General features: G+C 43.2%; 1 protein-coding gene and 1 non-coding gene across 6 annotated transcripts in view; one reads left to right on the top strand and one right to left on the bottom strand.

Moving 5' to 3' along the window:
- spag9b (sperm associated antigen 9b) overlaps positions 1-27390 on the top strand; it is a 59484-nt gene that overhangs the window by 18303 nt on the left and 13791 nt on the right. For 2 of the 5 annotated variants that reach the window (XM_042342330.1, XM_042342332.1), the window contains exons 3-16: positions 1058-1128; positions 5643-5737; positions 10673-10820; positions 14397-14616; positions 15784-15883; positions 16512-16633; positions 22497-22554; positions 22689-22841; positions 23056-23110; positions 23265-23395; positions 23498-23554; positions 24097-24102; positions 25047-25223; positions 26278-26407. In XM_042342330.1, coding sequence (XP_042198264.1) covers positions 1058-1128; positions 5643-5737; positions 10673-10820; positions 14397-14616; positions 15784-15883; positions 16512-16633; positions 22497-22554; positions 22689-22841; positions 23056-23110; positions 23265-23395; positions 23498-23554; positions 24097-24102; positions 25047-25223; positions 26278-26407 — 1523 coding nt within the window. The remainder of the gene's footprint in view (positions 1-1057; positions 1129-5642; positions 5738-10672; positions 10821-14396; positions 14617-15783; positions 15884-16511; positions 16634-22496; positions 22555-22688; positions 22842-23055; positions 23111-23264; positions 23396-23497; positions 23555-24096; positions 24103-25046; positions 25224-26277; positions 26408-27390) is intronic. The other 3 variants (XM_007909183.2, XM_007909187.2, XM_042342331.1) reach the window with 2 other exon arrangements.
- On the bottom strand, positions 3167-3238 carry trnam-cau. The gene has a single exon. It is a non-coding gene; the product is annotated as a tRNA-Met (tRNA).

The following is a 27390-nucleotide window of genomic DNA, read 5'->3' on the forward strand; positions in this document are numbered from 1 at the left end:
ACAACCCAGCAGGGACTCTGGTTTTAAAACTGCAACTTTCTGATCTGTATGCCTCAGTATTGCTTTGGGTGGTCGTAACACACTTTCCCATTGGGTTAGCAAGATTAGAAGATACATTAAAAAAAGCTGTGTGTATTTTGTGGTCAAAGTGCACCAAATTTTGGGTGTGGTGCTAAGTGTAACTATAGAACCTGTAGCAGCTGCTAAACGTGACATGCTTGCTGCAGTTACCTGGATTGCTGACTCACTTGGATACGCTGCTAAAATAGTAGGTAAACCTTTAGCTGGGTTGCACATCATCCTCTGCTCATGTTCCCAGTATAAGTATTGGCACTCAGTCTTGACACAGCTTCAACACTGCAGTCCACTCATCAATTAATTTATTGCAGTTGGCTTTCAGAGTTATATCTTCCAGGACTTAACTAAACAATACAGAATGGTGAAGTTTGGAGCTAGAAGCTCCTCCGTTGTATGTTACAATTAAGTTCAGTTTCCTCCTTAAAACTGTCCTGAGTTTGTTGTGCAGCTTAGTTACATGAGTTTCCACTTGAATTTCTTTATTCATTAGTTTCACTACTTCTGCTATGCACACAATTTGAATTTCAACCATACTTATCCAAGTGATCATTCTCCATGTGTGAGCCCAGACAGTGTGTCTAAGAGCATCACAACTGGATAGTCTTCAAGAACACTGAATTTTTCCACTCCTGGCCTGTGTCTTGTTCCTCCCTGTGTTGCATTTAGGAAAGGTTAGGATACAGAGAATCTTGCTGTAAAACAATCTATCCAAAGTGAAACTGACTCCTAAGTCTTATGAAACATAAAGCTGGCCTGATTTTCTCCAATACCAGTAGATTTCAGAATACTGGTCTACTCTAATGTGTAGGGTGAGGGATGTACAGGGTTGTGTTTGCGTGGTCTGTTTTCTCTCGCAGCTTTAGTCTTGAACATTTTGTGTCTGATATATTTAATATGAATTAAATCATATTAATCAATAAAGATGATGTTTTTGTTAAACGCAGCTTCTCTAATCTGATTTTAAATGTGTTTTTTTAAGTTGGTAGATTGGAGGAGCGAGAGTCGGAACTGAAGAAGGAATACAATGCACTTCATCAAAGGCACACCGAGGTATGTTTCAGACAGAGTAACCCTGCGTCTTAATGTAAGGCACCTGTTGCTTTAGCAAGATATACTTGACAGTCTATATCAGGGTTTTTTAACATACTTTCGATGAAATTTTGTGATCTGAAACCTTATCAGTCTGTACTTTGTAATATAACCTGGTAATTGTGGTATCTTCCTGTTTCTGATTAGGCTTACCCTAATTCAACTATTTGAAAGCCTTTTTTAATTCTAGCACAATGACAAAATAACTTTTTTGAAGATTTGCAACATGTTTTTGTCCATTCCTTGTGCCCATCAGATTGAGACTTGTGCCTCAATGAACACAGTGAACATAACGTTCAATACTGCAGTAGTATACTAGCACCATCTAATGGCAGTATCACCAACTCTTTCTAAATACTATATATTCACTCACCTGCAGCTTTATTACATTCAAGAATTTTATACATTGAAAATAGGCTCTGTTACATAGAAATAGGGAGTTAACTAGTGAGGAATGCAGTTTCTTTTGAGAGGTGGAGCATCCAGCTGTGATCGTTTGTGCAAACTTAACCAACATTATATTGCATCTCCTGGTCAACCAAGACATATCCTGTTACATGGCCTGAACTCACTGAAGCATTGTGAATTGAATTCTATTTGTCACAGAAACGTATAGCTGCTACTACAGAACTCAGTTGTTAGTGAGCAACAATGAACAGGATTGAACTGTCAAGTTCCAAAGCTGTAGGTGGAGATTAAACTGTCCATTGTGCTGCTCAGTGCCGGCTTTTTAACACTAGATGGAGTTCCAATATTTGCAGGATGTCAATGCTGCATCTGCAGCACAGTATCCAGCGTTTCAGGCTTTCTCGCTTATAAAGAAAGGTAATCAAACCTTGACTGCACCTCCTCCTCTCTACTCTTAGACTATTTTAACTGCTACTTTTCTAGCCTTTCCTTAAGGCAGGTAATCAATGCAAGGGAAGCAAGCAGTTCTGTAATCAGATCTTACCCTCTGAGGCATTTATGTAGATGTGAACAAAAGCAGAACAATCGATGCTGTGGAATTCTGCTAGTGGACACCCCCAGCCACATATATACATGCTTCGCAATCCCTGCTACTTCCTCCAGTTTAAATCTAGTATTTTAATTAAACAGTATTCCACTTTTCTCTGGAATGGAATGCACACTCTCCCCAATCAGATGCAACATATTTACCTAATTCTGGAAAGTATTAGATGCAGGTTGGCAGAATCAGGCTTGAGTGGCACACAGTGTGGCACATTAAGATATCTCTGCAGTTTACCCAGCTAAAACACATAGCTTGCCTTTGTGAGCACTTTCTGGCAAACTTCCTGCTGCTTGTCCAGCTAAGACCACTATACCAGTCGGGGCTTTGGCTTGTAGGATTAACAGGAGCCAAGTGTGAAGAACCCCTGCCTTCAATGACTGGTCTGCCCCTCCCAAGTCTTGCTGATTAGTCAGACCGACTGATCTGTCGTCAGCAATGCCTTGGAGTACTGTAGTCTATTGTGGCTTGGGAATCAGGCTACTGAGATTACCACAGAGGATCAACTCAATTTTCCATTGCCAGGCATGGAAGTTTATAGCACGTGTGAAAATACAGCAGTAAACAGGAGCCTCACAAGCTGCTCCACTGTCGCCTCTGATTCATGGTGTGAGCCAGAAAGACCATCAGCAGATCCTCGGAATGTTGACCAAGAATTGAGTCTCCTGATAGACGATCACACTCTTTGTTTTCTCAACAATAATAATACTTGCATTTGATACAGTGCCTTGACACATCTTTTGAGACGCCTCAAAGCACTTCGCAGGATAATAATAGTCCTTGTATTTGATATATTGCTTTTCACGTCTTCTAGACATCTCAAAGCGCTTCACAGAATATATTGTAAAGTGAATTGACTATATATTTGTGCATGAGAAGTGGTAGCCAATTGCGCACAGCAGTGTCCCACAAACAGTCGTGGATTAAAATAACCAATTTTTTTTCTTGGATTATTATCAGACGTGTAGAGTAAGGAAACTTGCCCAAGGTTTGCCCTGCTGGGAATCGAACCCAGGTCTCTCGCTTATGAGGCGAGTGCTCTCACTACTGAGCTACAGGACTCCATGATATGCTGTAAAGTGAATTGACTATATTTTGTGGGCGAAATGTGGCAGCCAATTGTGCACAGCAGTGTCCCACAAACAGTCGTGGATTAAGTGACCAATTTATTATTATAATTTATTTTGGTTTTTTTTGAAGGGTTTATTACCGCTACAAAAGCGATCCCCCATTCGACTAAAATTCGACTTCTGCTTGGAAACTGTGCAGCTATTCATCCTGAACATTCCTGATTTTTGCTTTCAAATACAGTATTCTTGAGTGCATTGTATCTATGCTCAATGCCTCTCCTGCACCATGCTCCGTGACCCCATCACTCCACCCTCGCCCCAGCTCCATTGACTCCCTATCCCTCAGAGGATAGAATTCAAAATCCTTGGCCTCACTTTCAAGGCTCTCCGCGGCCTTGCTCCCTCCTACATCTCCGACCTGCTGACCTGACCCCTATCAACCCTTCTTCCGTTCAGCAGGCTCCAGCCTGCTCCATGTCTCCCACACGACCTTCCCTACCATCGGTGGCCAGGCTTTCAGCCACTCTGGCCCCGCTCTTTAGAACTCCATTCCACAATCCCTTTGCCTTGCTCCCTCCCTTGCTTCTTTGAAGGCACAACTCAAGACCCTCCTTTTCAACTGGGCATTCAGCCGCCCTCCTACCTCCCTGCCCTCCCTCGTCCAAACCCTGCCCCCCCACGTTCGGGTCCTGAGTCCCAACTATTCAGCACCTTGGGACTTCCTTTAATTTTGTAATTTTGTTGTTGTTTAACACTTTCAATTGCTCTCATTTCTTAAATGCTAGTTCATATGGCAGTCTTTCTATTATATCCTGTGAAGCATCCCCTGACAATGTGGTCATAGGCTCAGGAATACTCCAGTAATCATCACTTATGAATACTGATGAGGAGATTAATGGAAAAAGGACATGCTTTTCACTTCCATCATTATAGATTTCTTCCCTGACCCTCAAGTAACTTTCCTGTTCCTTTGTACTTTAAAGAATCCCCTTCCTATCACTGAAGCCAATAACTATGTGGTTCAACCTTCGTTGAAGGCAGCACTTCCACTTCCTGCCTTTACTTGCTTAGGCATATACACACACACGTTGCTCATAAGCTCCAGAGGCACAGGATGTATATATCCCTCTAAATTTCCCTCTTCCCCTCTGAAGAAGCTAGTAAGTATTTAAAGAATTGCAGCACTACAGTAAGCTGTGGGTTGTGATGGGAACTATTTGGAGTGATGCATTAGAATATTCACAAGCAGCCCATTAGTACAAGATTAACATAGGGCTCTATGCATCTCCTCACTAGAATAAGAGTACCAGGGCAATCCAACCAGTGGTAGTGCCACAGTATAAACAATTTTGGTCATAAATCTGATGCACTGGTTTATCTGCTTCTGTAACTAATTAATAACAGCCATGTGTAATCCAGGCTGAGGAATTAAGAATGTGTGCACAGATGGCGAGAATTGCACACACACAAATATAAGAATCACCCTGTGTAATTGTGCCTGCTTGTTCCAGGGTTTAAGACTAAATAATCAAGAATTTCCTTAGCTTTGTCTACACTGACCTACTTAGGAAAGCTTTGAGGTATTTGTAAAGGAAACATCATTTTTAAAAGGACAGAAGTGGTCGCTCAAAGTTTGACCTCTTCTCCAATGAGAAGCCCATCTATGTGCGTTCACATGCAGCTTCACCAAGTCTTGTCCTATTTGGGCAAATTCCTGGCTAGCTGTCATTGGTATGAGCAGGAAGCTGTTTTCTCCCTGAAAGTTAACAACTTCCACTTATGTTTGACGTAGACTGAACGTCTTGAAGGACCTGGCAGACATAATGGAACACTGAGCACATCCATTTAAAGGATCCCCACCACCACCACCTTGCTTTACACAAAAATGATCTGCCAATTGTTTAGGGAATAGAAGAATCTCATGGTGACTCATGCACAATCACATTTGGTTCAAGTTGTCGTCCCCTGCAGAATCTAGTCTCCTTGGGGGAGGTGTTGGGTCTAGTAAAGTGGCTCAACCGAAGCCAATGCCTTCAAGCTGCTGCTTCTATGCACAGCACATTGTTTAACATTGAAGGGGATCAGGATTGATGCTAATTCTTTGTAACTGGTTGATTGTTGAAGGTCTCAGCTGGGAGATTCCTCTCTTGTGCTTTTTGGACTTTGTTCAAAAAAATTCTCAGATGTTGTACTTTAAAGAAAGAACTTGATGCAAATTTGCCTGACTCAAAGGTGAATTATGATAATCCATAATTTAATTATTATAGAGAGACAGGAGAAAAAGAAGTATTGTAACACCGTCATTTTATAAAGTGAGTAACTCTGTTCCTAATCGAAAGCATGTATCTTGAGATAATAAAATGTTTTCAATGTGATTCCTTCTTGCTCATTCATAGATGATTCACAATTATATGGAGCACTTAGAGCGAACCAAATTTCAACAGTTGCATGGTGGGGATCCACTGGAGTCAGGAGTGCACAACAGATTGAGGTGAGTATACCGAGGCCAGGCAGCCAATGCCTGGGACACTGAGGAAAGTAAGCATCCAGGACACGGAGGAGAGGGAGAACCCTTGTTGGCTCTAATTTCCTTTCTAGCAGAATCTAAACATTGACTGGTTTCTGGAACATATGACCAGTGACCCATTTGTCTGACACTTCAGATCAGTGAACAATAGATTGGCTGATGTTGGACAAGTGGATTGTATAATAGAAGCACGGCTGGGTAATGGATTGGAATTAAAATAATTATGCTGAGAGCACTCAATTAGAAGCTATAAAGGCAAACTGCTTTCATTTTTTAAAAAAATATACTTTGTTGAATTTTAAGAAAACTGGAGTTTAACGGGTAGGTTTAGAAGCCCCGGGGCCTTGGTGTTACATATAAGAACCCAATCTAGTTATTTGTTCTCAATGATGCTGTCTCCTTTTATGTGCCTGTATTATGCAAGTGATGGGTTCTGCAGCCAATGAGCAGAGAGGAGGTGCTGGCGAATGAGTGCTGAACTCGAGCTGCTGCAGCACTGATGCTCCATGGCTATCCAGCCAGCGAGCAGCATGATGTCATTCTGTGTGAGCTGCTGCAGAATGTAGCTCGTCGGCTTTGCTGATGGCATTGTTTTCTGTAGCTGCTTTTGTGGCGGTGCTTGACTGACAGCCTTTTCAGTCCCAAGGATACACCCTCATCCCTCGTGTAACCTTCCCCCACGGTGTTCTTGGTCTCGGAGCACAACCATGCCAGCACAGAGCCATGAGTCCTGGCTGCATGCTTCTGTTTGTGTTTGGCTTTGTTGGCGGGGCGGTGGTCATTAATTCAGCTATCCTGGTCTCCCTCTCGGTTCTGCTGCTCGTGCATTATTCCATTTCAACCGGCCTTCCAGCACTAACGCAGAATCTTCCAAAGAAAATCAGGTACCATATGGCCTCCTGGCCTACCTTGTGTGACTTGTTCCTAGCCTCCTGCATCTTTAATAATAATTTCATAATAATTTGTCTCTCTCTATATATATATATATTATCCTCTCCCCTTCCACTCGGCAGTTTTTAAATGATTTTGTATGAATGCATTGTCTGCAGGAGCATGCACTCTGCAAAATTTTGCACAGTCTTGTCCATTGATTATTTTGAGCATTTGTTTAAAGCTGTTTTAAAATGCAGAATGTAGTGTTGAACTAAGTATTGAGGATTGTTCCCGTTGTTGTATACGTATTTGAATGAAACCCGTTTTGTTTCTGACAACCTAAGTGTACTGAATGGTGTTGCTGTGTTAAGCATTCTCTATTCAGTGTGGCTAATGGTACCAACTTATCTATGAAGGTAACTGGAGATTTTAGCTGTTAATTTGAATGGGAGAATTTCTTTTTATAATAATGCACACAGAAACAGGTACCTTATTTTCAAGTTCTAGTGGATGTTTTTCTTGTGTACTTTATAATATTTAATCTGATCTGAATGTGGTGAGGAAATCGTCTTCTGTGTAATTCTTGCTGATTAGGTTGAGTGATTAACACAGCTCAATAATGTTTTTTAGTGTTGGAGTTATTATAGTCCTAAAGTGTATGAATGCAATGCTACAGCAGATTAGTAAAGGTCTGAGAAAAAAATAAGATATCCAGATCCAATGTGCAGGATTGGGCTTCAACTTTAGGTAGCTAATTAGGAGTTTAGTAGCTTGCTAGATCTACTGCACAAGTCTCTGCTCCTGGCTTCATTTCTAGGGATACAAATGACCTTTTCTTCCTGTACTTCAGGGATCCGTTTCCTCTTGTGCACTTGTGGTTCTGAACTGCAGCAGGTTGCTCAGTAAATGTGCAATTTGCAATGTAGTTATATGTTGAGTGCACTGAAGTGGTGTTTTGGGCTTATACTGCTATAGTGATCGCTGGTGTAACTATTAAACACTGACCCAAAGACCTTGCCATGGGTTAATGAGCAGTGCATTTGTAAGTATCAATGTGCGAACTGCTGTCTTGTATCGTCCAAGGGAACAATATTAATTCTCTAATATCTGGAACTATTAGTTTGTCAAAGCAGACAATAATTAGTAAACATTTGCACACAATGTCATTATATGGGAGATGGAGAAAGAACTACTCGTGATTGTTGATCGGTCACTGAAGGTTTCCAGACAATACAAAGCTACCAGCAACAAAGCCAATCATATCCTAGGTGCATCCTGAGGACATGAAGCAACTTATTCTAGCCTTGTGCAAGACTCTGGTTGAAGCCACTATTGGAATATTGTCTAATTTGGCCTACCTTTAAAATAGTGGTGAAATAGTGATGAGGTTTCAGATAACAGCAACAAGACTGAATCCAGGACTTTATGAGGAGAAGCTCACAGAGCTGAAGTTTTCTTGTCAGAAGAAATAAAACTGAGGGGTAGGACAAACATGATCCAGTCTTTTGATATTATGAGGGGCAGAGCTGAAGTTGATGACTTAGATTGTGGAGTGAAACCTGGGGAATAAGTTTGAAATTAAAAAGCCTCAAGCAGTATTGGAGATTCATTGTTTTTTCTCCAGAGTAAATACCCAACATAAGCAGCTGATGTTGAGCTTCTTGAAAATGTTTGATAGTACTGGAGGGTCGGAGAGTAGGTGCAGACTGAACATCAGACACTCCACAGGATTAATGATTCTGCGCTGATGTGGGTGGAGTTTTGTCCCTGAATGCATGGGGCTGGATAAATATTGTGAAGTTTTGGGGTTTCCCACTTCCATTTACTAACGAATGTCTCCTAGAAGATGAATGTTACTGTAAAGCGCTCTGAGATGCTGTCTGGCGTGGAGGGCGTTTTATAAATCCAAGTTGTTGTTGTATAAATGAGAGGGAGTTTATACCAGGTTCGGCTAAAGTATGTTTTGCAGCCCATTTAGTCAGATTGAGGAATAGATTGGGTCAGAATGTGTACTGTTTGAACCAAGTACAGAGTCAAATGTATACATAGGAAATGAAGTGTGTAATTTATAAGTGACGTTCCTGTGTTTCAGGAACGTTTCATCCCTGAAATTTAATTTTTATGATCAGCAGATTGTTCAAAAGCTAGATGAAGGATTCAGTCCATACAAAAGAATAAAACTTGTCATTTGTTTAATACATCCCTGACCGTTGTCTAGTTCATTATAGTCTATTTCTCTATCATCTGCTTTTATTTTGATCACCTATTTTCCTGCTGAGATTTGTGTGTAATATGAATTCCAAATGTTTGACTCCTTTCTCTGTACCATGTACTTGGTTGTTCCTGCAGTTGGTGAAACCTGCTGCTGTTTGTGCTCAGAGCTAGATGGCTTTGTAGCTGAATATATCTCGATTTGTGGCCCTGGAGCTTTCCTCTGCCTGGAATATTGTCACAAAGGATCAGCGTTACACAGGAGCCAAGTCACGCAACCACAGATAATCTGATTTATCAGGAGTTCTGAATAATATGAGTAGATTGTTTTGACACGAATAGGAAACTTCACAATAATTAACTGAGACTACTGGAGGGTTGGCGTTGCTCGTGGAGTAGTAGCAGGTACTATACCTTCAGGAAGGCACGGAGAGTTTTCAGAACAAAAGTATCTGTACTTTAGATTGGGTGCTATGATGTTGGGTGGGATACTATGCATTTAATGCATTGTGGTGGAAAGGATTGTTTTAGAATGGATTGGGTGATGTAGAATGAGATGGAATGCTGGTGGAGTGGGACAGGATTCAATGCTGTAGAGTTCGGATAGGGTGAGAAGATTTGGTGTAATTTTTAAGAAGTTTTGCTGTCTGTCCTCACTGGTTGAGGGTGGAGAAAGCATTTACAATAGTATATAGTGCTTTGATCAACAAGCTGAAGTGCTTGAGGGTCAGACTGAGCTCTTCAGTCTCATTTTTATTGTGGCTAAATCTGACAAACAGCTCAGCCATAGATTTCACTTGGCAGTGGCTGTACTAATAATAGCTAGTACCAAATTAACTGTGCGACCTCTAGTTTAGCTCCCCTTTGGCTCTTTAATAATGAAATGTGTCCTGACATGCTGTTTGATTGTGAAATACTCCACAAAATAACAGAATATGGCTTTCGTAGTCTTGAGACTTTTTTAAAAATCTCAACAATTCCTAATTTCATGTTATACGCTTCCTCTATCTTTTTCAATAGATAACCTCTCTGGTTTAATCTCTTAAAACAAAATTAAATTGCAGCTGGTTTTACAGCTAATGAAGTTTTTGAGTTCATTAAAGTTTGTAAGTGTTTCTGTATTGAGCGTGACTGAGCTGGACTCTTTTATCCCAGTTACTACCAATACCTAGTAATCAGTTCATTGGCTCTATTGGCACTGAAGGTGGCTGAAGTGCTGCTGAATGCTCAAACTAAGATATCCAGTGTAACCATTTTCTTCTCACTGTAGTGCAACTGCTGGAAACCAGCAAACTGACCTGGGCTCTTAGCCCATCTTAGTGAACGTGAACTTGGGAGTGGCTTTGGATTAGCTACTGTTCCTCACTAGCCAAATGGTGACTGTTTTATTCTCTCTCCCTCCCTGTTAGCATCCTATTCCCAATCCCCCACTTTGGGGGCTAAGAAGAGATGAGTGGAGTCCTGTGGCCTCGCAAGCGAGAGACCTGGGTTCGATTCCCAGCTGGTCAGGGCGAAACCTTGGGCACATTTCCTTGCTCCACATGCCTGATAATAATCCCTCAAGAAAAAAAAATAATAATTTGGTCACTCAATCCACGACTGTTTGTGGGACGCTGCTGTGCGCAATTGACTACTGCGTTTTGCCCACAAATATGCAGTCAATTCACTTTACAGTATATTCTGTGAAGTGCTTTGAGACGTCTAGAAGACGTGAAAAGCACTATCAAATGCAAGAATAACTACTAATGTAAGTTTTACCTGTTTTGTAAGTATCACCCAACTAAATATAAAAGTGCTTTGATCCAATGTAAACAGGAAAGAAAGGCCCCATTCCTTGGGTCCTTTCCTATTGCCTGGAGGAGATGTTCTTCGTACGCCTGATGCACAGAAAGAAGGAGCAGAAACACCCGGCACCGAAAACTGGAGGTTCAACTGCCAACCTCGATCCACCACAAGCCTAAAGGTAAGGTCAGAAAATAAGCAATGAAACTTAAAGATACTTATGGAAACAATGCAAATACTGTGCAATTCCATCTGAATTTGGGGTATTAGGGAAACAAAAGCGTTAATGAAGAAAAAGCAGGAACTAAGATTGCGAGATCTGCTGTGGTCTAACAAAATTGTGGAACAGGCTTGATGGATGACTGGCTCCTTCTATGATTCCTACAAATGAGTTTATAAAGGAGAGACAATTGCATTGATCAGCGACTGAATAGCTTTTTGCTACCTAGATGTAAAATGTAAATTCTGGTGTCAGTTTTAAAAAATTCTTTATCTAATAAATAGCACCCAGCTAAATACAACCTGTTTCACATTTGATCATTCTCCTGGCACGTAGCGTTGATGGTTACAGTACTTGAGAGAAAGTATTGAGTGTTTTAAGCCTGTATGGTGCTGTTAATTTCCAGTAAACCAGTGGTCCAGGTTGACTTGATCTCCCTGTGCCATGCTGCTAACCTATGCTTCCACTGTCATTTCCATGAGGACAGCAGCTGTCACACACTGCTGACAGGCAATGTGTTTTCCAGCAACAATCCAGATAACTGCTGCTGAGTTTTGCACAATTGCTGATTGGAGGATATACCATGATCTAGTCACTGAGTGGTATGACAGTTTCAAATTTGACTTCTCATCATGGAGTGTAAGCATTATCTGCTGTAGAGGAGGTTGGTGTATGGGATGTTGTTGTGACTCACTCAGTGCTGGTAACTTCGACGTCGTGATTATTGCACAGGCCTCAGCCTCGTTGCTGGTGATTCAACTGAGATACTTTGCTTTACTTTCTCCTCTCTCTCACCTAAAAGGTTTGCTGTTTTGCCTTTTGATTGTTAAGTCTCTCTTCTCTTCATTCTGCTTCCATGTTTGCTCAGCCTGCATTTGGCCATGTCCTCCCTGCTGGGCTGAATGTCACTATTTCATGGAAAATCTTTTCTTCCATCCTGTTGAATTTACTAAGTTTAAAAAAAGGCTCATTATACTGGGTGGTCTTCGAGCAAGAACTCAGGAGATGTTCGGGCTGTTCTGTGGCTGAAAGGAACCAATCAAAACTAGGAGGAGAAGTTCTGTTGCAAAACTGCCAGTTTGATTTATGCTTTGATAAATAGTTTGAAACTTGGGGCTGAAGTGCTTTTCTTTCTAGAATAACTAAACATAAGAGAAAATATAATATTTCCCCAGAAGAGAGCGTCGTCTCACTGAAATGAGATTCCAAACAAAAAAGCCTTTGATTCCTGCAGTTCTGCTTCCATCTGTTCTGCTGCTCTCTTCACTTGAATGCTGTTCTGTTGCTAAACACTGTTTAGAATGGAGACACCTATTCAATGCTGCTGGGAACAATGCTGTCATTGACTGATCAGCGTTAACCCAGGCGGGTGCTGGCAAGCAGCACAGCTGACACCCGGTTTCACTGCATAGCATTCTATCCAGCACTCACCATACAGCTGATTGCTTGTCCAGTTTTGAAATGTCTGCAACAGGAAATGTCAGTTTGCAGTTGGTGTGTTTTATTCTTCCCTCTATATACTAGCTAAGAAAAACATCCTGGGAATTGTCACTGTTTCTTGTGAAACTTCCCACTCCTACCATGCTATTGTTCAGAATGGACAGTGAATATATTTTGACAGTGAATGTTTTGCTCTCCGCTCCGTTTGAGTACATTACTATTTGGTTAAGAAATTCGTTGCACTGGAATCTGTGTAGAATGTGGCTGAAGTTCTAGGTTGCAGGACTAGGTTACAGAATTATACATTCAGTTTTCTTCCCATCAAATAATAGCAGGTGAAAGCACTTCACTTTCCTGTGGAGAGGAGGAAAGAGGGAAAGAATATTTGAAAATTGCAACCTAAATAACCTACATTGTTACGTTTCCTGCTTACATCTAAGCAATTCATTTCTGACTTTCCCTGTTTCCTTGTTGGGATGTGCCTGCCCCCAACTTGGCACATCCCTCCGGTTGGCACAGCTGAGTTTGCAGAGCTGTGTGGAATTATGGCTGAGAACTATATGTCAGCGTGCTATGCCCCACCATGCTCGTTGTCTGGGATACTGGCAGGCCTCTGCAGTATTGCTTTGTGTCACTCCATTCATTCACAAGGAGAGTAATGAGTCCAGTTCTGAGGGGAGCGATCTGGGAATGAGTTTTCCATCATTAGACTTTATAATGAAGGTCTGAGGTTTAGAATGACTGAAGTTGTGGGGGTGGGGAGAGAAGAGTTTGGACCTTTATTCAACTCCTCGGAATTATTTATTCACTCAGTAAAAAGTTAATTCATTTGGAGGAAAAACAAGCAGAAAAATAGATTTTTGATGTGATTAAAGAGCTTGCAAAATGGAGTATTAAAACAGGATGCCAAGTATGAGATAAAGAAGGAAGGGAAAGGATCGATCTGAAAGAATTATTTTGCTAATGTGAATCTCAAAATAGTAAATTGTTCAGTTTTTAGCGGAGTCAGAATTGGAGATTGCTTTCACCGGCTGTTACCAGTGTGGAGTCTTTATTAAGCTGTCTAACCCATCTGCAGCTGAGTGACCAGAGAAGAACCCACTATCATGGTTTCTAATCTTCCAACATCTTTTGTTCAGAATCCTGGAATGAGAAAGGTAGTGGATCATTTCTCTCTTAATAAAGCTATTTGTTAATGTCATTTGATGGAGCCAAGGCCTGAACAGTTGTGTTTGTGGCGAACTATGAACATAGCATTGCTTATCCTTGCAGCTAGCTGCTGCTAGCAATGCTGTGAAGGCAGCACTGCACCTCAGGAGGTGGAGATACCACTTTCAAAGGTGAATCTAGTTTACCTCCTCCAATGTTTCTCCCCAGGCTTGCTTCTTCTGTTGGTGTGGTACATCATGTGTTTTTACATCTCTGCCTATATAGGCCTTCCCCCGAGACGAGTCTGCCAAGAAACGTAGTTGCAGTTCTGGCTTTGGATGACTTGGCCGGTAAATCTCACCCTGAAGTGTCTTCACTGTAAGCCTATCCACCATGAGGGGAATGGCAAGAGGACAGAACATGGATGATTAATAACTAATAATAACCAATGATAATTGAATGAGTATTGCAAAGTGCAGCACAGAAAATCACCAGGGCATGAAAGTAGGTTGTAGAGTATTGCAAGTAGGATTGAAGTCACTGGACTTTTCACATGTAAATCTGCTATTGATATTTGATACTAGGACTGAGCTTTAGATGTATTTGGATGTTAATTTGCAATGACAAGACTGGCACTTGTACTGAGCTCGTGCTGCAGGATGCTCTGATGTAGCTCAGGATAACTCTCCATATGACTGAACTCTTTACTATGACCTGCATCATCTGTCAATAACTCTGATACAGACCCTGAGCTTTTACTGTGCTTGACATTTCACATCCGTGCACTTTAATACCTTCCTGGTTAGAAAACCCAGACAAATTGGCTTTTGTTTTCAGGTAGCTGGGATTTACCACAGCCCTTTAACTTTATAGAGTTATTGTATGGGTAATATAACTTTTTTGATTCTGTGACGATCAGGGTTTTAATGAAGGTCATTCATCTCCTAGGATGAGCTCTCGGATGCGAGTCAGCCATCCAGCTCAGTGGGAACAAAGCCCAACACCCCAATGGCTCTGGAGGAAGGCATAGCAGGTTCGGTCACTCCGAGAAAGGAGAGCATGGAGGCTGAAGGCCTGACCAAAAACCTGAATATGGCGAGTAAGAAACCAGACAACAAGAGGAACATTGACGTGCAGGTGCAACAGGAGACCAGAACTTTAGCTGTTGGTAAGTAGCAAGCTTTCGTTATCCTCAAACGAGGTGTCTGGGAAGCTGCTAAGGCAATAAGTGGTTTACTCAGTATTCTTTTTGCCAGGTGAGACTGATTCTGCAAATGAATTGGTCTTTCTGCTTGACGCCTGATCACAAATAAGGGAAAAAGCAAGTTATGTTTAACTGAGAAAAGGTGATTTATTTTGGGATCTGGCATATGAACTTCAGGGTCTTTCATGACCCTGTACGTTGCTACCTTGTATGAGAGGTTGGCATCCATTGGCCAGGGAAGCAGTTGCTGCACATTGGCCACTCTCCTGATCTGTGCACCAGGTTCTTCCCATTGAAGTTTCCTGATTGAGTTTCCAGGTTATATGTGGGAAGCTTTAAAAAACAACAATAACATTTATAGAGCGCCTTTCACGTCGGGAGGACGTCTCAAGGCGCTGTACAGTTGGGTCAGGACCCGAGCAGGGAGGAAATGGTCAGGGTGAGGGGAGGGAAGGGAGGGAGCAAGGAGGGGGCAGAGAGTCGAGAGGGGAGCTAAAGGCACGGTCAAAGAGAAAGGTCTTGAGACCGGCCTTGAAGGAGGAGAGGGAGGAAGCGGCGAAGGCACTGGGGGATAGAGTTCCAGAGCCTCGGGGCTGAGAGGCTGAAGGCCCGGCCACCGATGGTAGGGCGGTTGGGGCGGGGGATGTGGAGCAGACCGGAGGCAGAGGAACGGAGGGTACAGGCAGGTAGGTAGGGGGATAGTAGGTCAGAGAGGTAGGAGGGAGCAAAGCCGTGAATGGCCTTGTAGGTGAGGATGAGGATCTTGAATTTGATCCTCTGGGGGATGGGGAGCCAGTGGGGGCGAGCGAGGGTGGGAGTGATGTGGTCGCGAAGCCTGGTGCGGGACAGTACACGAGCTGCAGAGTTCTGAAACTGGTTAACATTAGTGATTTTATAAGCTCACATCAACATTTCTCTTAATAATAATCCTTGCCTTATTGTGTCTTCAAGACATCTCAAAGCATTTCAGAGTATACTGTAAAGTGAATTTGACTGTATATTTTGTGGGCGAAACACAGATGCCAATAGAACTCAGCAGTGTCCCACAAACAGTCGTGAAACACAAAAAGTAGGATGCTATCCTGTAATGTAGTTTGGTTATATAAAAACTTGGAATTATTGGTGTTGAAGGTATGACTGAAAATGAAGACAAATCAGATGTTCAAGCCATTATTGATTCCACGCCGGAATTGGATATGGACCAAGACTTCAGTGGGTGTAAAGGAGCCAGGTTAGTGTGGATTCTCCTAAATCTATTGCCTATCCACCTTCACTGGGACAGCATTCTATAGAAGGTTGTGTTCAATACAATGTGCAGCTAGCTACGAGGAAATGCTGTTTGCGTTTTCTTATTTGCTGCTTTATTTTTAATGTTAGTCCTGATTTGCTGTGAAATAAGTTATAGTGTAGAATCAGGTCAGTATGGGTGATTGGAGCGAAGCATTGGAGAACTGGGAGAGACCAAAGGCATATGACTAGACCTGTTGTACATTCTCTATCCTTTGTGTATTATATAAACTAATCAGCCAGCTAGTTTTTGACATGTCACTGCCAGGAGTGCAGCTAACAACAACAACAAGATTCCATTTATAAAGCGCCTTTCACGTCAGGAGGACGTCCCAAGGCGCTGCACAGTTGGGTCATGACCCGAGCAGGGGGGAAATGGTCAGGGTGAGGGGAGGGAAGGGAGGGAGCGAGGAGGGGGGAAATGGTCAGGGTAAGGGGAGGGAAGGGAGGGAGCGAGGAGGGGGAAGAGAGTCGAGAGGGGAGCTGAAGGCTCGGTCAAAGAGAAGTGTGAGTTGGAGTCTCCAGATGACTTTGTTCAAGCCCTTCACCAAATTGTAATTTGTTTTTTGCAGCACACCAACCAAAGGAATTGAGAACAAAGCGTTCAGTCGGAACACTGAGTCCATTTTTGATGAACTGTCCCAATCTGCTTCTGAGCTGATAGGTGATGTGGATGAGGGGGCAAATTTGTTGGGTAAGTAAGCTCAAAGAGGAATGGTGCACGGTTGAAGTGTTTAACGGAGAGGACTGTTTGTGGGACATTGCTGTGCGCAATTGGCTGCTGTGTTTCGGCCACAAATATACAGTCAATTCACTTTACAGTATGTTCTGTGAAGCGCTTTGAACGTCTCGAAGACATGGAAAGTGCTTTATCAAATGCAAGGATTATTTTTACATTTTTATAATATTTTAAAGGTGCAGTATCACTGGTTTAAAGGTACAGTGGCAAATTTAAATTTGATGGTGCAGTGCTGGCTTATTTAGATGTTTGATAATTTACAGATTGTTTGCTTCCAAATTAAGGCTGGGATGAGAATGACTGATGAAACGCTGTTTGTTGTCCTGCCCTGGGAAGCTCATTATGAGCTCCCACTGTTGAGATAGCACCTATACTGCCAACCAGTGTGAGAAGCACGGAGCACAGAACATTTGAGTCTCAAATTAAAGCAGAATTTTACACCTGAGCTTGCAATTCTTGTGAAGTTCTGTTTTAGCTAGATATAGTGAGGTTGTTGCAAGTCCAGTTATCCGCGGTTGGTCCTGTGTATTTCTTTAATGTTACAGTGGTGCCGGTGTGCAATGGTTCTCCCAGACTGATAGTAACACAGGTTGGTATGCTCTATGCTACTTTTAGCCTCAGTCTTGGGTGAGGAGTTAAACAGAGATTAGCTCTTCTATACACCTGAGACCCTTAGATGGCCAGTGGAGTGCAGTGGCACTGACCAACAACAACAACAAGATTCCATTTATAAAGCGCCTTTCACGTCAGGAGGACGTCCCAAGGCGCTGCACAGTTGGGTCATGACCCGAGCAGGGGGGAAATGGTCAGGGTGAGGGGAGGGAAGGGAGGGAGCGAGGAGGGGGGAAATGGTCAGGGTGAGGGGAGAGAAGGGAGGGAGCGAGAAGGGGGAAGAGAGTCGAGAGGGGAGCTGAAGGCTCGGTCAAAGAGAAAGGTTTTGAGACCGGCCTTGAAGGAGGAGAGGGAGGAGGCGGCGAAGGCACTGGGGGATAGAGTTCCAGAGCCTAGGGGCTGAGAGGCTGAAGGCCCGACCACCGATGGTAGGGCGATTGGGGCGGGGGACGTGGAGCAGACCGGAGCCGGAGGAACGGAGGGTACGGGCAGGTAGGTAGGGGGATAGTAGGTTGGAGAGGTAGGAGTGAGCGAGGCTGTGAATGGCCTTGTAGGTGAGGATGAGGATCTTGAAATCAATCCTCTGAGGGATGGGGAGCCAGTGGAGCCGAGCGAGGGTGAGGGCGAAGGTGAGGGTGGGAGTGAGGGCGAGGGTGGGAGTGATGTGGTCCCGAAGCCTGGTGCGGGACAGTACACGAGCTGCAGAGACCAAGGCTCGGGAGGGTGAGGGGCCTGTTTACTCCTCAGTAAAACGCATAGCTGAGCTACAGTGAAAAAAGACAAAATAATTAGAATCGCTTAGCTTTGAGTTACATTTCTGTATCCCTTCAGGAAACTTAACACAGTGAAGCTATTTGACAGCATTTTCTCTCACAAATATCATCCTTTTGATGGGATTCTCTTCTGAGCACAAGTACTGCATATGTGAGGATTGCTTTCAATTATACTTCGGGCTTCTGATTCCGGGTCTGGCCGCCTCCTTGTCCCCCGAGTCCTCCACTCTACCCTCGGCAGCCGTGCCTTCAGCCACTACACCCTGAGGCTCTGGAATTCTCTTCCTCACTCCCTTGGCCTCGCTCCCTCTCTTCCTGTTTTCAGGTCTCTGCTGAAGACCTTTTTCTTCGACCACACCTTTAGGCACCTTCCTCCCTCTCCCCCGGCGCCAGGATCCATTACTGTAAAGCGCTCTGAGATACCGTCCGGCATGGAGGGCGCTATATAAGTCCGAGTTGTTGTTGTTGTTCTCCATTTTAACCCCTAAACGCTGAATAAATGCCCACAGGATAAACACTGATTTTTTAAAATAAAGCTGGTGTTTATCCAATAAACACTGGAAAAACACCAAAAATGTATAGTCACGTGAGGTTTATTCTCTGTTGCTCACTCTCCCCAGTGCCCTGGTGTACCAACAGCACATATCTTACTGTCGCTCTCCGTCTCTCCCTCTCCTCTGTGAGTGTGTGTGTGTGTGTGTGTATGAGAGGAGGGAGACACTACGTTTATGAGGGCGCCTCTGTCCCCTCCTTATGTGAAGGCATATCTGGAGAAATGTATTCAAAAACCTGCTCATTATAGTGTATTATAACAACACCTTGCATTCATATAGTGCCCCTCCTGCATTCCAAAGCCCTGAAAAACCCTGATAATAATAAAAATAATCCTTGCATTTCATATAGTGTCTTATCATGTCTTCGCGACGTCTCAAAGTGCTTCACAAAATATACCGTAAAGTGAATTGATTGTATATTTTGTCGGCTGATATTTGGATATCTAATAGAATTCTAAACTTGCTTAAAAAATAAACTGAAAAATAAAATTAATAAACACTGAAAAACGAAGCCCTAATAATACCATTATTAATTGGCTTAATGTTGAGTTGAGTCTGCAGTAACTCAGCCTCCCCAACACATGCCTCCTGATAACAACGCACAGTTGTCTGCCCGTCAGATATCTATAAACTATTCAAAACCAAGTTACTTTTTGTACTTCAGGCTGCTGCTGCAGCTTCTTGATTCCCTCCTGTAGAGAGATGTATTATTGCTGTTAGTAATGACACGGAGAACTCTGTCCTGTGACTGTATCTTTGGATAAAGCTGTAAATATTTTAGTGCTCAGGTATGAGTGCCGACACACTGAGCAAAACTCATTTTTTTGCAGTAATTTGTGCTTTACATAATACGTGGGTTATACCTGCCTGTTCCAGCTCTTTCTCTTTCCTCCCCGCCCCCCACCATTGATACAACATGGCAGCCAGTGCAGTACTGAGCCTTACAGACCAGAGTAAGATACATCTTTGTTTATGCTGAGTTAGTGATCTCGGCGGTGGCTGAGCTCCTGTGACATAGGAATCACTCTCCAACTCCCTGCTGGAAAGTATGTCTTTGGAGTTTGGGTGAGACAGCATCAGCTTTGGCTTTGATGTCTTCATGGTTGAACAGCACACCAACACTGTGTCTGAGTTAATGGAAAATGGAAGGTGGGAGTGGAGTCTGATGCATTGAGATCTGTACTATCTATTTGTCTGTGTCGACTGTGGGGTCGAGGCTTGACTATCCAAACTCATTGCTTGTCGGCCTCCCCAACTCTTCCCTCCATAGGCTCCCTCCTCACTTTCAAAGCCCTCCATTGTCTTGCTCCCCCCTCTGCGATCTCCTAAATCCCTACCATCCTGCTCGCTCCATCAACTCAGCGGGCACCCGCCCTTGCTCGCCCCACTATTGGAGGAAGGGCCTTCTGCCACTCTGCCCCTACCCTCTGGAACTCCATCCCGCAGTCCCTCCGCCTCGCCCCTCCCTTGCCACTTTGAAGACCCAACTCTTCGACCATGCTTTCAATCTCACTGCTTCCCCACCCTGCCCTCCACCCTCTCTGACCCACAGCTCAGGTCCGAAACTTTGTCCAGGGCCTTGGGATGTCCTCTGGATCCGAGAGGCGCTTTACCAATGTAATTTTTTTGTTTATGTTGGTCTCAGTAATAAAATTAACATTAGGACTGGGTCAATGGCTCAACGCATCAAAACCATTTTGGTCAGCAGAGTTCAGGTTGTAATATTTAGTGACATTGCCAAAATTGTTATGTTTGTCTTCACATACAGTGTGCTGCCCTCACTGCTGAGGGCAATCTGATTGTAGGAAGGACAGATTGCCAGCAGAGATATATCACAAATGATTGAGGGAAATCTGAAATTAAATTGAAGGTTCAGAAGCCAGTGCCCCAGTCTTTTTAAACATCAAACTATGTATGTAGGGCTGTAAGGAAATTGGAGTTGTGCTCAATCTGGACAGAGTGAGAAGATATTAGTCTTGCAGATTTGACATCCCCAACCCCATTGGAAGATGACAAGATTCCAACAGCAGCTAAGATATTTAGTGTGCCTTTTCTTCCACCGTTGTTCCCAAAACTTCAAAAGTTTTTTTGAAAAATATCTAAGTTTCTTAAAGCCCTACAAAGCAGCCTGTGCTACCTGTATTACTAATGGCCTGTGCTAACTATTATTAATGGCCAGTGCTTCTTCAGCTGCACAAGGTGAGCTGCCAGCGAGGTCCAGAGTACACACATACCTTTTGTGTGTGGCAAGAACTTTGTGCTTACAATGCAGCTCATCACAAGGCCCACCCTTTGTTCCATCCTGTGCATGCTCTTTGTTCCATTACTGACCCCTTGTGCTTTTCCTGTCTTGGAACCAGCCTGTTTCGGCTGTTTGAGATGCAGATGAGTAGCTTCTTGCTCCCGTCTTCATGTCTGTTGCTGTTAGTCTACCATATGCACTGATGAATCACTGTCAAAGCTAATTGGCCCTTTTTTTCCCCCCATGCTTCCTTTCCTCTTGGGCTGCTAACCCAGGGGAGTTTTCTGGTGTGTATATTTTCACCTTCTGTACTTCCCATTCCTACTTTATGTGTAATTGTATAACTTACACTGTGCTTAGCTAAAGGCCATGACACTTGTTCTGGCAGTTCAGGCTGTGGGGTGGTTCTGGGTGGAGATAGTGAAGGGCATTGTTCTGAGCTGTTACAATCTTGAGGAAGTTGAGGTTAGAGTCCAGAGCATGACTTATGATCTGGGCCAATAGAAAAGTGCAGACATATTTGCCCAAAATTGCAGGATGTTGATTGGTGCTATTGAGTTATATTTTACTGCCAAACTACATTTTTTCACTTTATTGATAAAAACTAAACAGACATATTAGATTGTTGAAAAAAACAATTAATGACTAACTTTTCAAAAGAATTTTTCTATTGGCCCAGATTATCGTTTGGTATTTAAGGGTCCTAGTTTGTTAGAGCCAACAATAATGAGATTTGTGCATCTAAGTTTTTTGTCACAGTGTTCTTCATAGCCACTGCTATTTCCTTCATCATCTGAACAGATTTGTTCTAATCCTTCATTTTTAATAACTTGCTAAAATATGGCTATCTGTAGGTAAATGGCCAGTTTGCCACTGGTATTCTGATCATTGTGTGAAATGGGATTGTCGGTGCCCTGTGCACTTTGGTTGGACGCGTGTGGTTCCCAGCTCGGCTTTGCCGCTCTCACTATTGCCACGGTACCTCAGCTTGTGTGTGCTGCTGCTTCTCACCCTGCATCTTACAGAATGTTTCCTTCCTTTCTGCCTCACGTGGGATGCATGGGTTCTCAGACCATAATTTATTTGGTAAGACTCCATCTACTCTTAAGAACTTCATTTTAATATTCTTAATTTTCTTTATATAAATATATTTAGCCATTGTTGCGTATATAAACTCACACTAGAAATTAGCTGTAATAAGAGGGTGGGCATTGGACATCATTCTTTAACATTGCGTGGAGAGGAGGGTTGAGACCTTTTCCTCAGGTTTCTGATCCACCAGACACTAACATTTTTTTTTTTTTGGTCCATCTGTGTTCCTGCCCGTGTGCTGTGAGCTTCCTCCACTCCCTGCTTTTCTCATCTGCTATCTACCTTTTTTCCCAACTTCCAAACCATCTCCATCAGCTGCTTTTGAGCCTTTCTCCTATTGTTGACCAGAACTTAGTCCTTGCATTGGCTGATTTGCTTCTGCATTGTTTGACCGCCAAAGACTTCATGCTAATTTTCGTATATTGAAATTGTAGTCACTCCAATGTGCCACTTACCACCATGACAGCATGGTGATATGGAGAGTGGGTTGCACTGTGTTGAGTCTGAATTTGCGTCACACTAATGTCTGTGTGATTTATTGATAGGTATGGGTCGTGAGGTTGAGAATCTTATTCAGGAAAACACGCAGCTGCTAGAGACCAAGTAAGTTTCACTCAGTGTTACCTATCCTGTCTTAAATTGTGCACCTGGAACTGAACATTGTGGACAGTTTGACTTTTTGGTTGTAGTTTAGCTTACTAAAGGTGACTTTCATTTTAACTTGTTGCTCTGTTCAGAAATGCTCTGAATGTGGTGAAAAACGATCTGATAGCACAGGTGGATGAACTGACGTGTGAGAAAGATGTGCTGCAGGGAGAGTTGGAGTCCATCAGACAAGCCAAACAGAAATTGGAAGAGAAGAATAAAGAGTTGGAGGAAGAGCTGAGGAAGTAAGATTCTACACTTTTCATATCACTGTCCCTATGCTGCAGGCTTTAGGTAGATGCATGTCTGGGCTGCTGGTTCTTACAAAGACCCACTTCACGTGGCCTGCCTAGAGCCGGACATGGTATGCACTGTATAATTCAATTTCATGAATAATTGTGTGCATGGGTTTTAGTCTTAATGACAGCACCTTTCAACACATTTTGTTCATTCTTCCAGGCTCCGTACAGAAACTGAAGAAGCAAAGCGGAAAGCTAAAGAGGATTCTGATGAGGTAATGAGTTGAGCTGCCTTGTGCTAAACTGTGTTGTACATGTAATATGTTTCCTTAGAAGCTACTGACCAGAGCCCTTTTCAGAAATTAGTTCTGGGTTAAAATAATCAAACCTCTTCAACCTCTGAAATGCAAAGATCATCTCTTGTTACAGAGCGATGTCCCTACTGCTCAGAGGAAGCGCTTCACTCGTGTGGAGATGGCTCGAGTGCTTATGGAACGTAACCAGTACAAAGAGCGTCTGATGGAGCTTCAGGAAGCTGTGCGATGGACTGAGATGATCCGGTGGGAACCCTTTGCTGACTCGCAATGTGAATGGTTTTAGTTTGCCATTCGGATCTGATCAGAGTTTGAGCAATGTCTTTTTATCTTCGTTTTTCTGATTAGCGCTTCGAGGGAAAGTCCAGCCATGCAGGAGAAGAAGAAATCCACCATCTGGCAGTTGTAAGTCAATCATTTACTCTCATAACTGTACTAGCAGCAGAGATGCCAAAATGTGCAGCTTGAAGGAAGAGGGATGGGAAGGATTTATTCATAAAGCTCACGTTGTTGAGGCTGCCCTGTGCACCTGTGCAGCTCCCTCAGGCAGGTTGGCCCCTGGCACTCCGTGCATGAGGAAGGAGGACAGTGGTACTCACTGAAGTGGGAATCTGAAGGGCAGGTGGTTTGACACTTGCTCGGTGGGAAGTGCAGTTTCTTGATGGAACCAGCTTCCAGGCACCAGCAGTGTCTAGTTGCTGATCACCTCCCTCTAATGGTGCCTCCATCCAGGTTGCTACCTATTACACACAAACCAATTCCAGGAATATAGACATTTTTTGCCAAACAGCGATAAGACACTGGGATTTGAAGGACAATTTCCCACAGGATCTGCAGTTAGCAACTCTGTTTCAGCGTTTGTCACTCAATTAATTAGTTACCTGTCATTTAGTGTGATTCATGTTAATTCATACTTTTATTTTTTCATATTCCATGTTATTCACCAGCAGAATGTGGGTAAAACTTTTGCTGACTGTTTGTAATGCTGTCTATTTAATAATAGCCTGCACTTGGCAGTTTTGTGTCTGGTGTGCTAGGTGTGGTGCAGCTAACCCAATCTTCATCTGAGATTGTTTGCTGGGGACTGCAGGGTGTTTCATGGAAATGATACAGACAGAACTGTTTTAAAGTTTCGAAGTTGTCTCCCTGACTGCCTTTTGACTCTTCATAAAGCATGTTTCTAAGGTGAATGTTTGATTGAGTAAAGAGCAGGTTTGAGGCTTGTGCTGTCTATCACTGGAGCATTAGGCCACATTTTATACATGTTGCTGCAGAAAAGTCTGACGTGCATTGATGGCAGGAAGTGTTGAAGGTTATACAGTGAATTATCTTAACCACCCCCCCCCAGGCTACGCTTTGGCAAGGGGGTTGTGTTCACTGCACAATTCCACTCTTCTGTGGGAGAGCAGCAAGGTGCTGTCCAGTCAGAACATTATTTTGTCAAATGCTATGAAATAACTGTCTCTTGAGTGAGACACAGCTGTAAAGAGTAGCGAGGAATGGACATATTGGCTCAGTGCCAACATTGAATTCGCTGCCGCATTTCACTGCTGCCGATTGCCCTTAATTGTCATTCTGATTTCTGGAGTTGTGTAAGGTCTTTTAAAATCAGATTAAGATGCTGCTACTCTGCGCCGTAGTACCTGATGATACGACAGTTTAAAAAGTCAGGGCTTTGTGCTGAGGCAATGAAATCTATAAAATCAGGCCAAATGAACCAGCGATTGTTTTATCTGCATGTCTGAGTGAGAGAATGCAGAGAAACCATATAGACTGGATTCTTCACGGTAGTCTTCATGCCCTGTTGTCTGTGCTTTGGGAATGGTCTTATCCGCATGATCCTTCAGTGAACTGTTCCTCCCTTGTGTCAATTATTTGATTTTTATTTCTTCTCCAGTTTTAGTCGGCTGTTCAGTTCATCCACCAATACAACCAAGAAACCCATCCCACCCGTCAATGTCAAGTACAATGCACCCACCTCACACATCACACCTGGAGCAGTGAAGAAACGAAGTGGTCCAATATCCCAGCTTCCCAGTGATAAGTCAAAGGCCTTCGATTTTCTCAATGAAGAGTAAGTGTTACAGTCATAAGGGTGTGGTAGGTGTGCAAAGCAGGCTGCCCCAGATAGGCATACATTTCAGATCCTCACTAAACAATGAAGGGCAAGAACAGGAGAAATATTTTGACCCAGAGGGTTATTAAGACATGGAATTCCTTTTCCAAAAATTGTTTTGAAGCAAAACTCCAACAAAAGAGAGTTGGACAAATATTTGAAATGAGGAAATATAAATGGGAATGTGGAAAAATTATGGGAGTAGGGTTAAACAGGTAGCTATTTCAGAGATGCTATTTCCCTCCATGCTGGGGTCACAGCTCATGTCCATGAGTATAACTATTACCGCAAATCGTCCACGAGCATGATCAAGTGAAAGTGTAAATGGTAAAAAAAAAGTAGCAGTTTTAAAGAGCAATACAAAAATTATATTTGTAAAGCGCCTTTCACTTTGGGAGGATATCCCAATGCACTGGACGGTCAGGAATTAGGACCCGGGAGGGACTGCTTGGGATCAGGTAGGGTGGCCGTAGGCACGGTCAAAGAGGAGGGTCTTGAGGTGTGCCTTGAAGGAGGCAAGGGAGAGCACGGGGCAAAGATTGTGGGATTGAGTTCCAGAGAGTGCGGGCAGAGAGGCTGAAGGCCCAGCCGCTGATAGTGGAGTGGGCCGGGCGGTGGACATGGAGCAGGCTGGAGCTTGCTAAGTGGATGGAGTGGACAGGATGATAAGGGGGTTAAGAGGTCGGATAGGTAGGAGGGGGCAAGGCCATAGAAGGCCTTGAAGATGAGGCCAAATATTTTGAATTTTATCCTCTGAGGGATGGGGAGCCAGTGGAGTCGGGCGAGGGTGGGGGTGATGGGGTCACGGAGCCTGGTGCAGGAGAGGACATGAGCTGCAGAGTTCTGGATGATCTGCAGCTTGTGGTGGGAAGAGTCGGGGAGGCTGATAAGCAGGGCATTGGAATAGTCGAGCCTGGTTGTAATGAAGGCATTTTTGAGGGTTATGAAGCTATTTGTGGAAGCTTTAAAAAGTCTGATCCTGGTTGACATTATTTGTCTTGTGTACTGGTAGCAATGAGAACACGTCAGCCTCACGCAGGGAGCAGAAGCGGGAGCAGTACCGGCAGGTCAAGGCACATGTACAGAAAGAGGATGGACGCATACAGGCCTATGGCTGGAGTCTGCCTCCCAAATTTAAGCAGGTACATCTTGCAAATGTTTACCATTTATCTTTCAGACGTCTTGAAGACATAAATGCTATATCAAATGCAAGGATTATTATTATCTCATCTCACATGGTGGCTTTGTGATCAGGAAGTGAAGAAAACCCATTATTTATGTTGTGCTTTTGTCGAGTGTTAATAGTGTGTGAGTTCTCACATTTACCCAAATTGCTTCACAGTTGTTTGTGGGATTCGCTGTGTGCAAAATGGCTGCTAAGTTTGCCTACAAATACAGTCACTACACTTAACAACAATTCCCTGTGAAACACCTGAGGCATTTTAATGTTATAGATGCTACATCAAATGCTATGAGTTGTTATTTTAACCTGTCTTTATGCAAGCTAACGGTAATTATATCCTATGAAGGATCACAGGTTAGTACTTTACTAAATTGGTTTCCAGACCTTTCATTTAGAAGCTGCATCATCCTTCGTCATTATGTAGATAGTGTTTCTAGGGCACGTCTGGCACATGAGGTTGCAATCTCCACAGTGCTGCCATGAGGAGGAAACAGACTTGATTGTCCCTTGGCTGAAGAGGTGGCTAGTGTGAAAACAGTGATGGGTTTGGGCAAAAAACAACTGAAATTTTTCAATTCTCATCTTCAACAGCGCATTTAGTGATTTAGCCCACAACATACAGTCCATTCACTTTACAGTATATTCTGTGAAGCGCTTGAGACGTCTCAGAGATAATAATAATAATAATCCTTGCATTTGATATAGCGCTTTTCACGTCGGGAGGACGTCCCAAAGCGCTTCACAGAACACACTGTAAAGTGAATTGACTGTATATCTGTGGGCGAACGCGGCAGCCAATTGCGCACAGCAATGTCCCACAAACAGTCGTAGATTGAAAATGACCAATTTATTATTGTTTTTGGTTTTGGAGGGATTATTATTAGGGGTGTGGAGTAAGGAAACTTGCCCAAGGTTTCGCCCTGTCTGGAATTGAACCCAGGT

Source organism: Callorhinchus milii, unplaced genomic scaffold (genome assembly GCF_018977255.1).
Source record: "Callorhinchus milii isolate IMCB2004 unplaced genomic scaffold, IMCB_Cmil_1.0 Scaffold20, whole genome shotgun sequence".
NCBI classification, from domain to species: Eukaryota; Metazoa; Chordata; class Chondrichthyes; order Chimaeriformes; family Callorhinchidae; genus Callorhinchus; species Callorhinchus milii.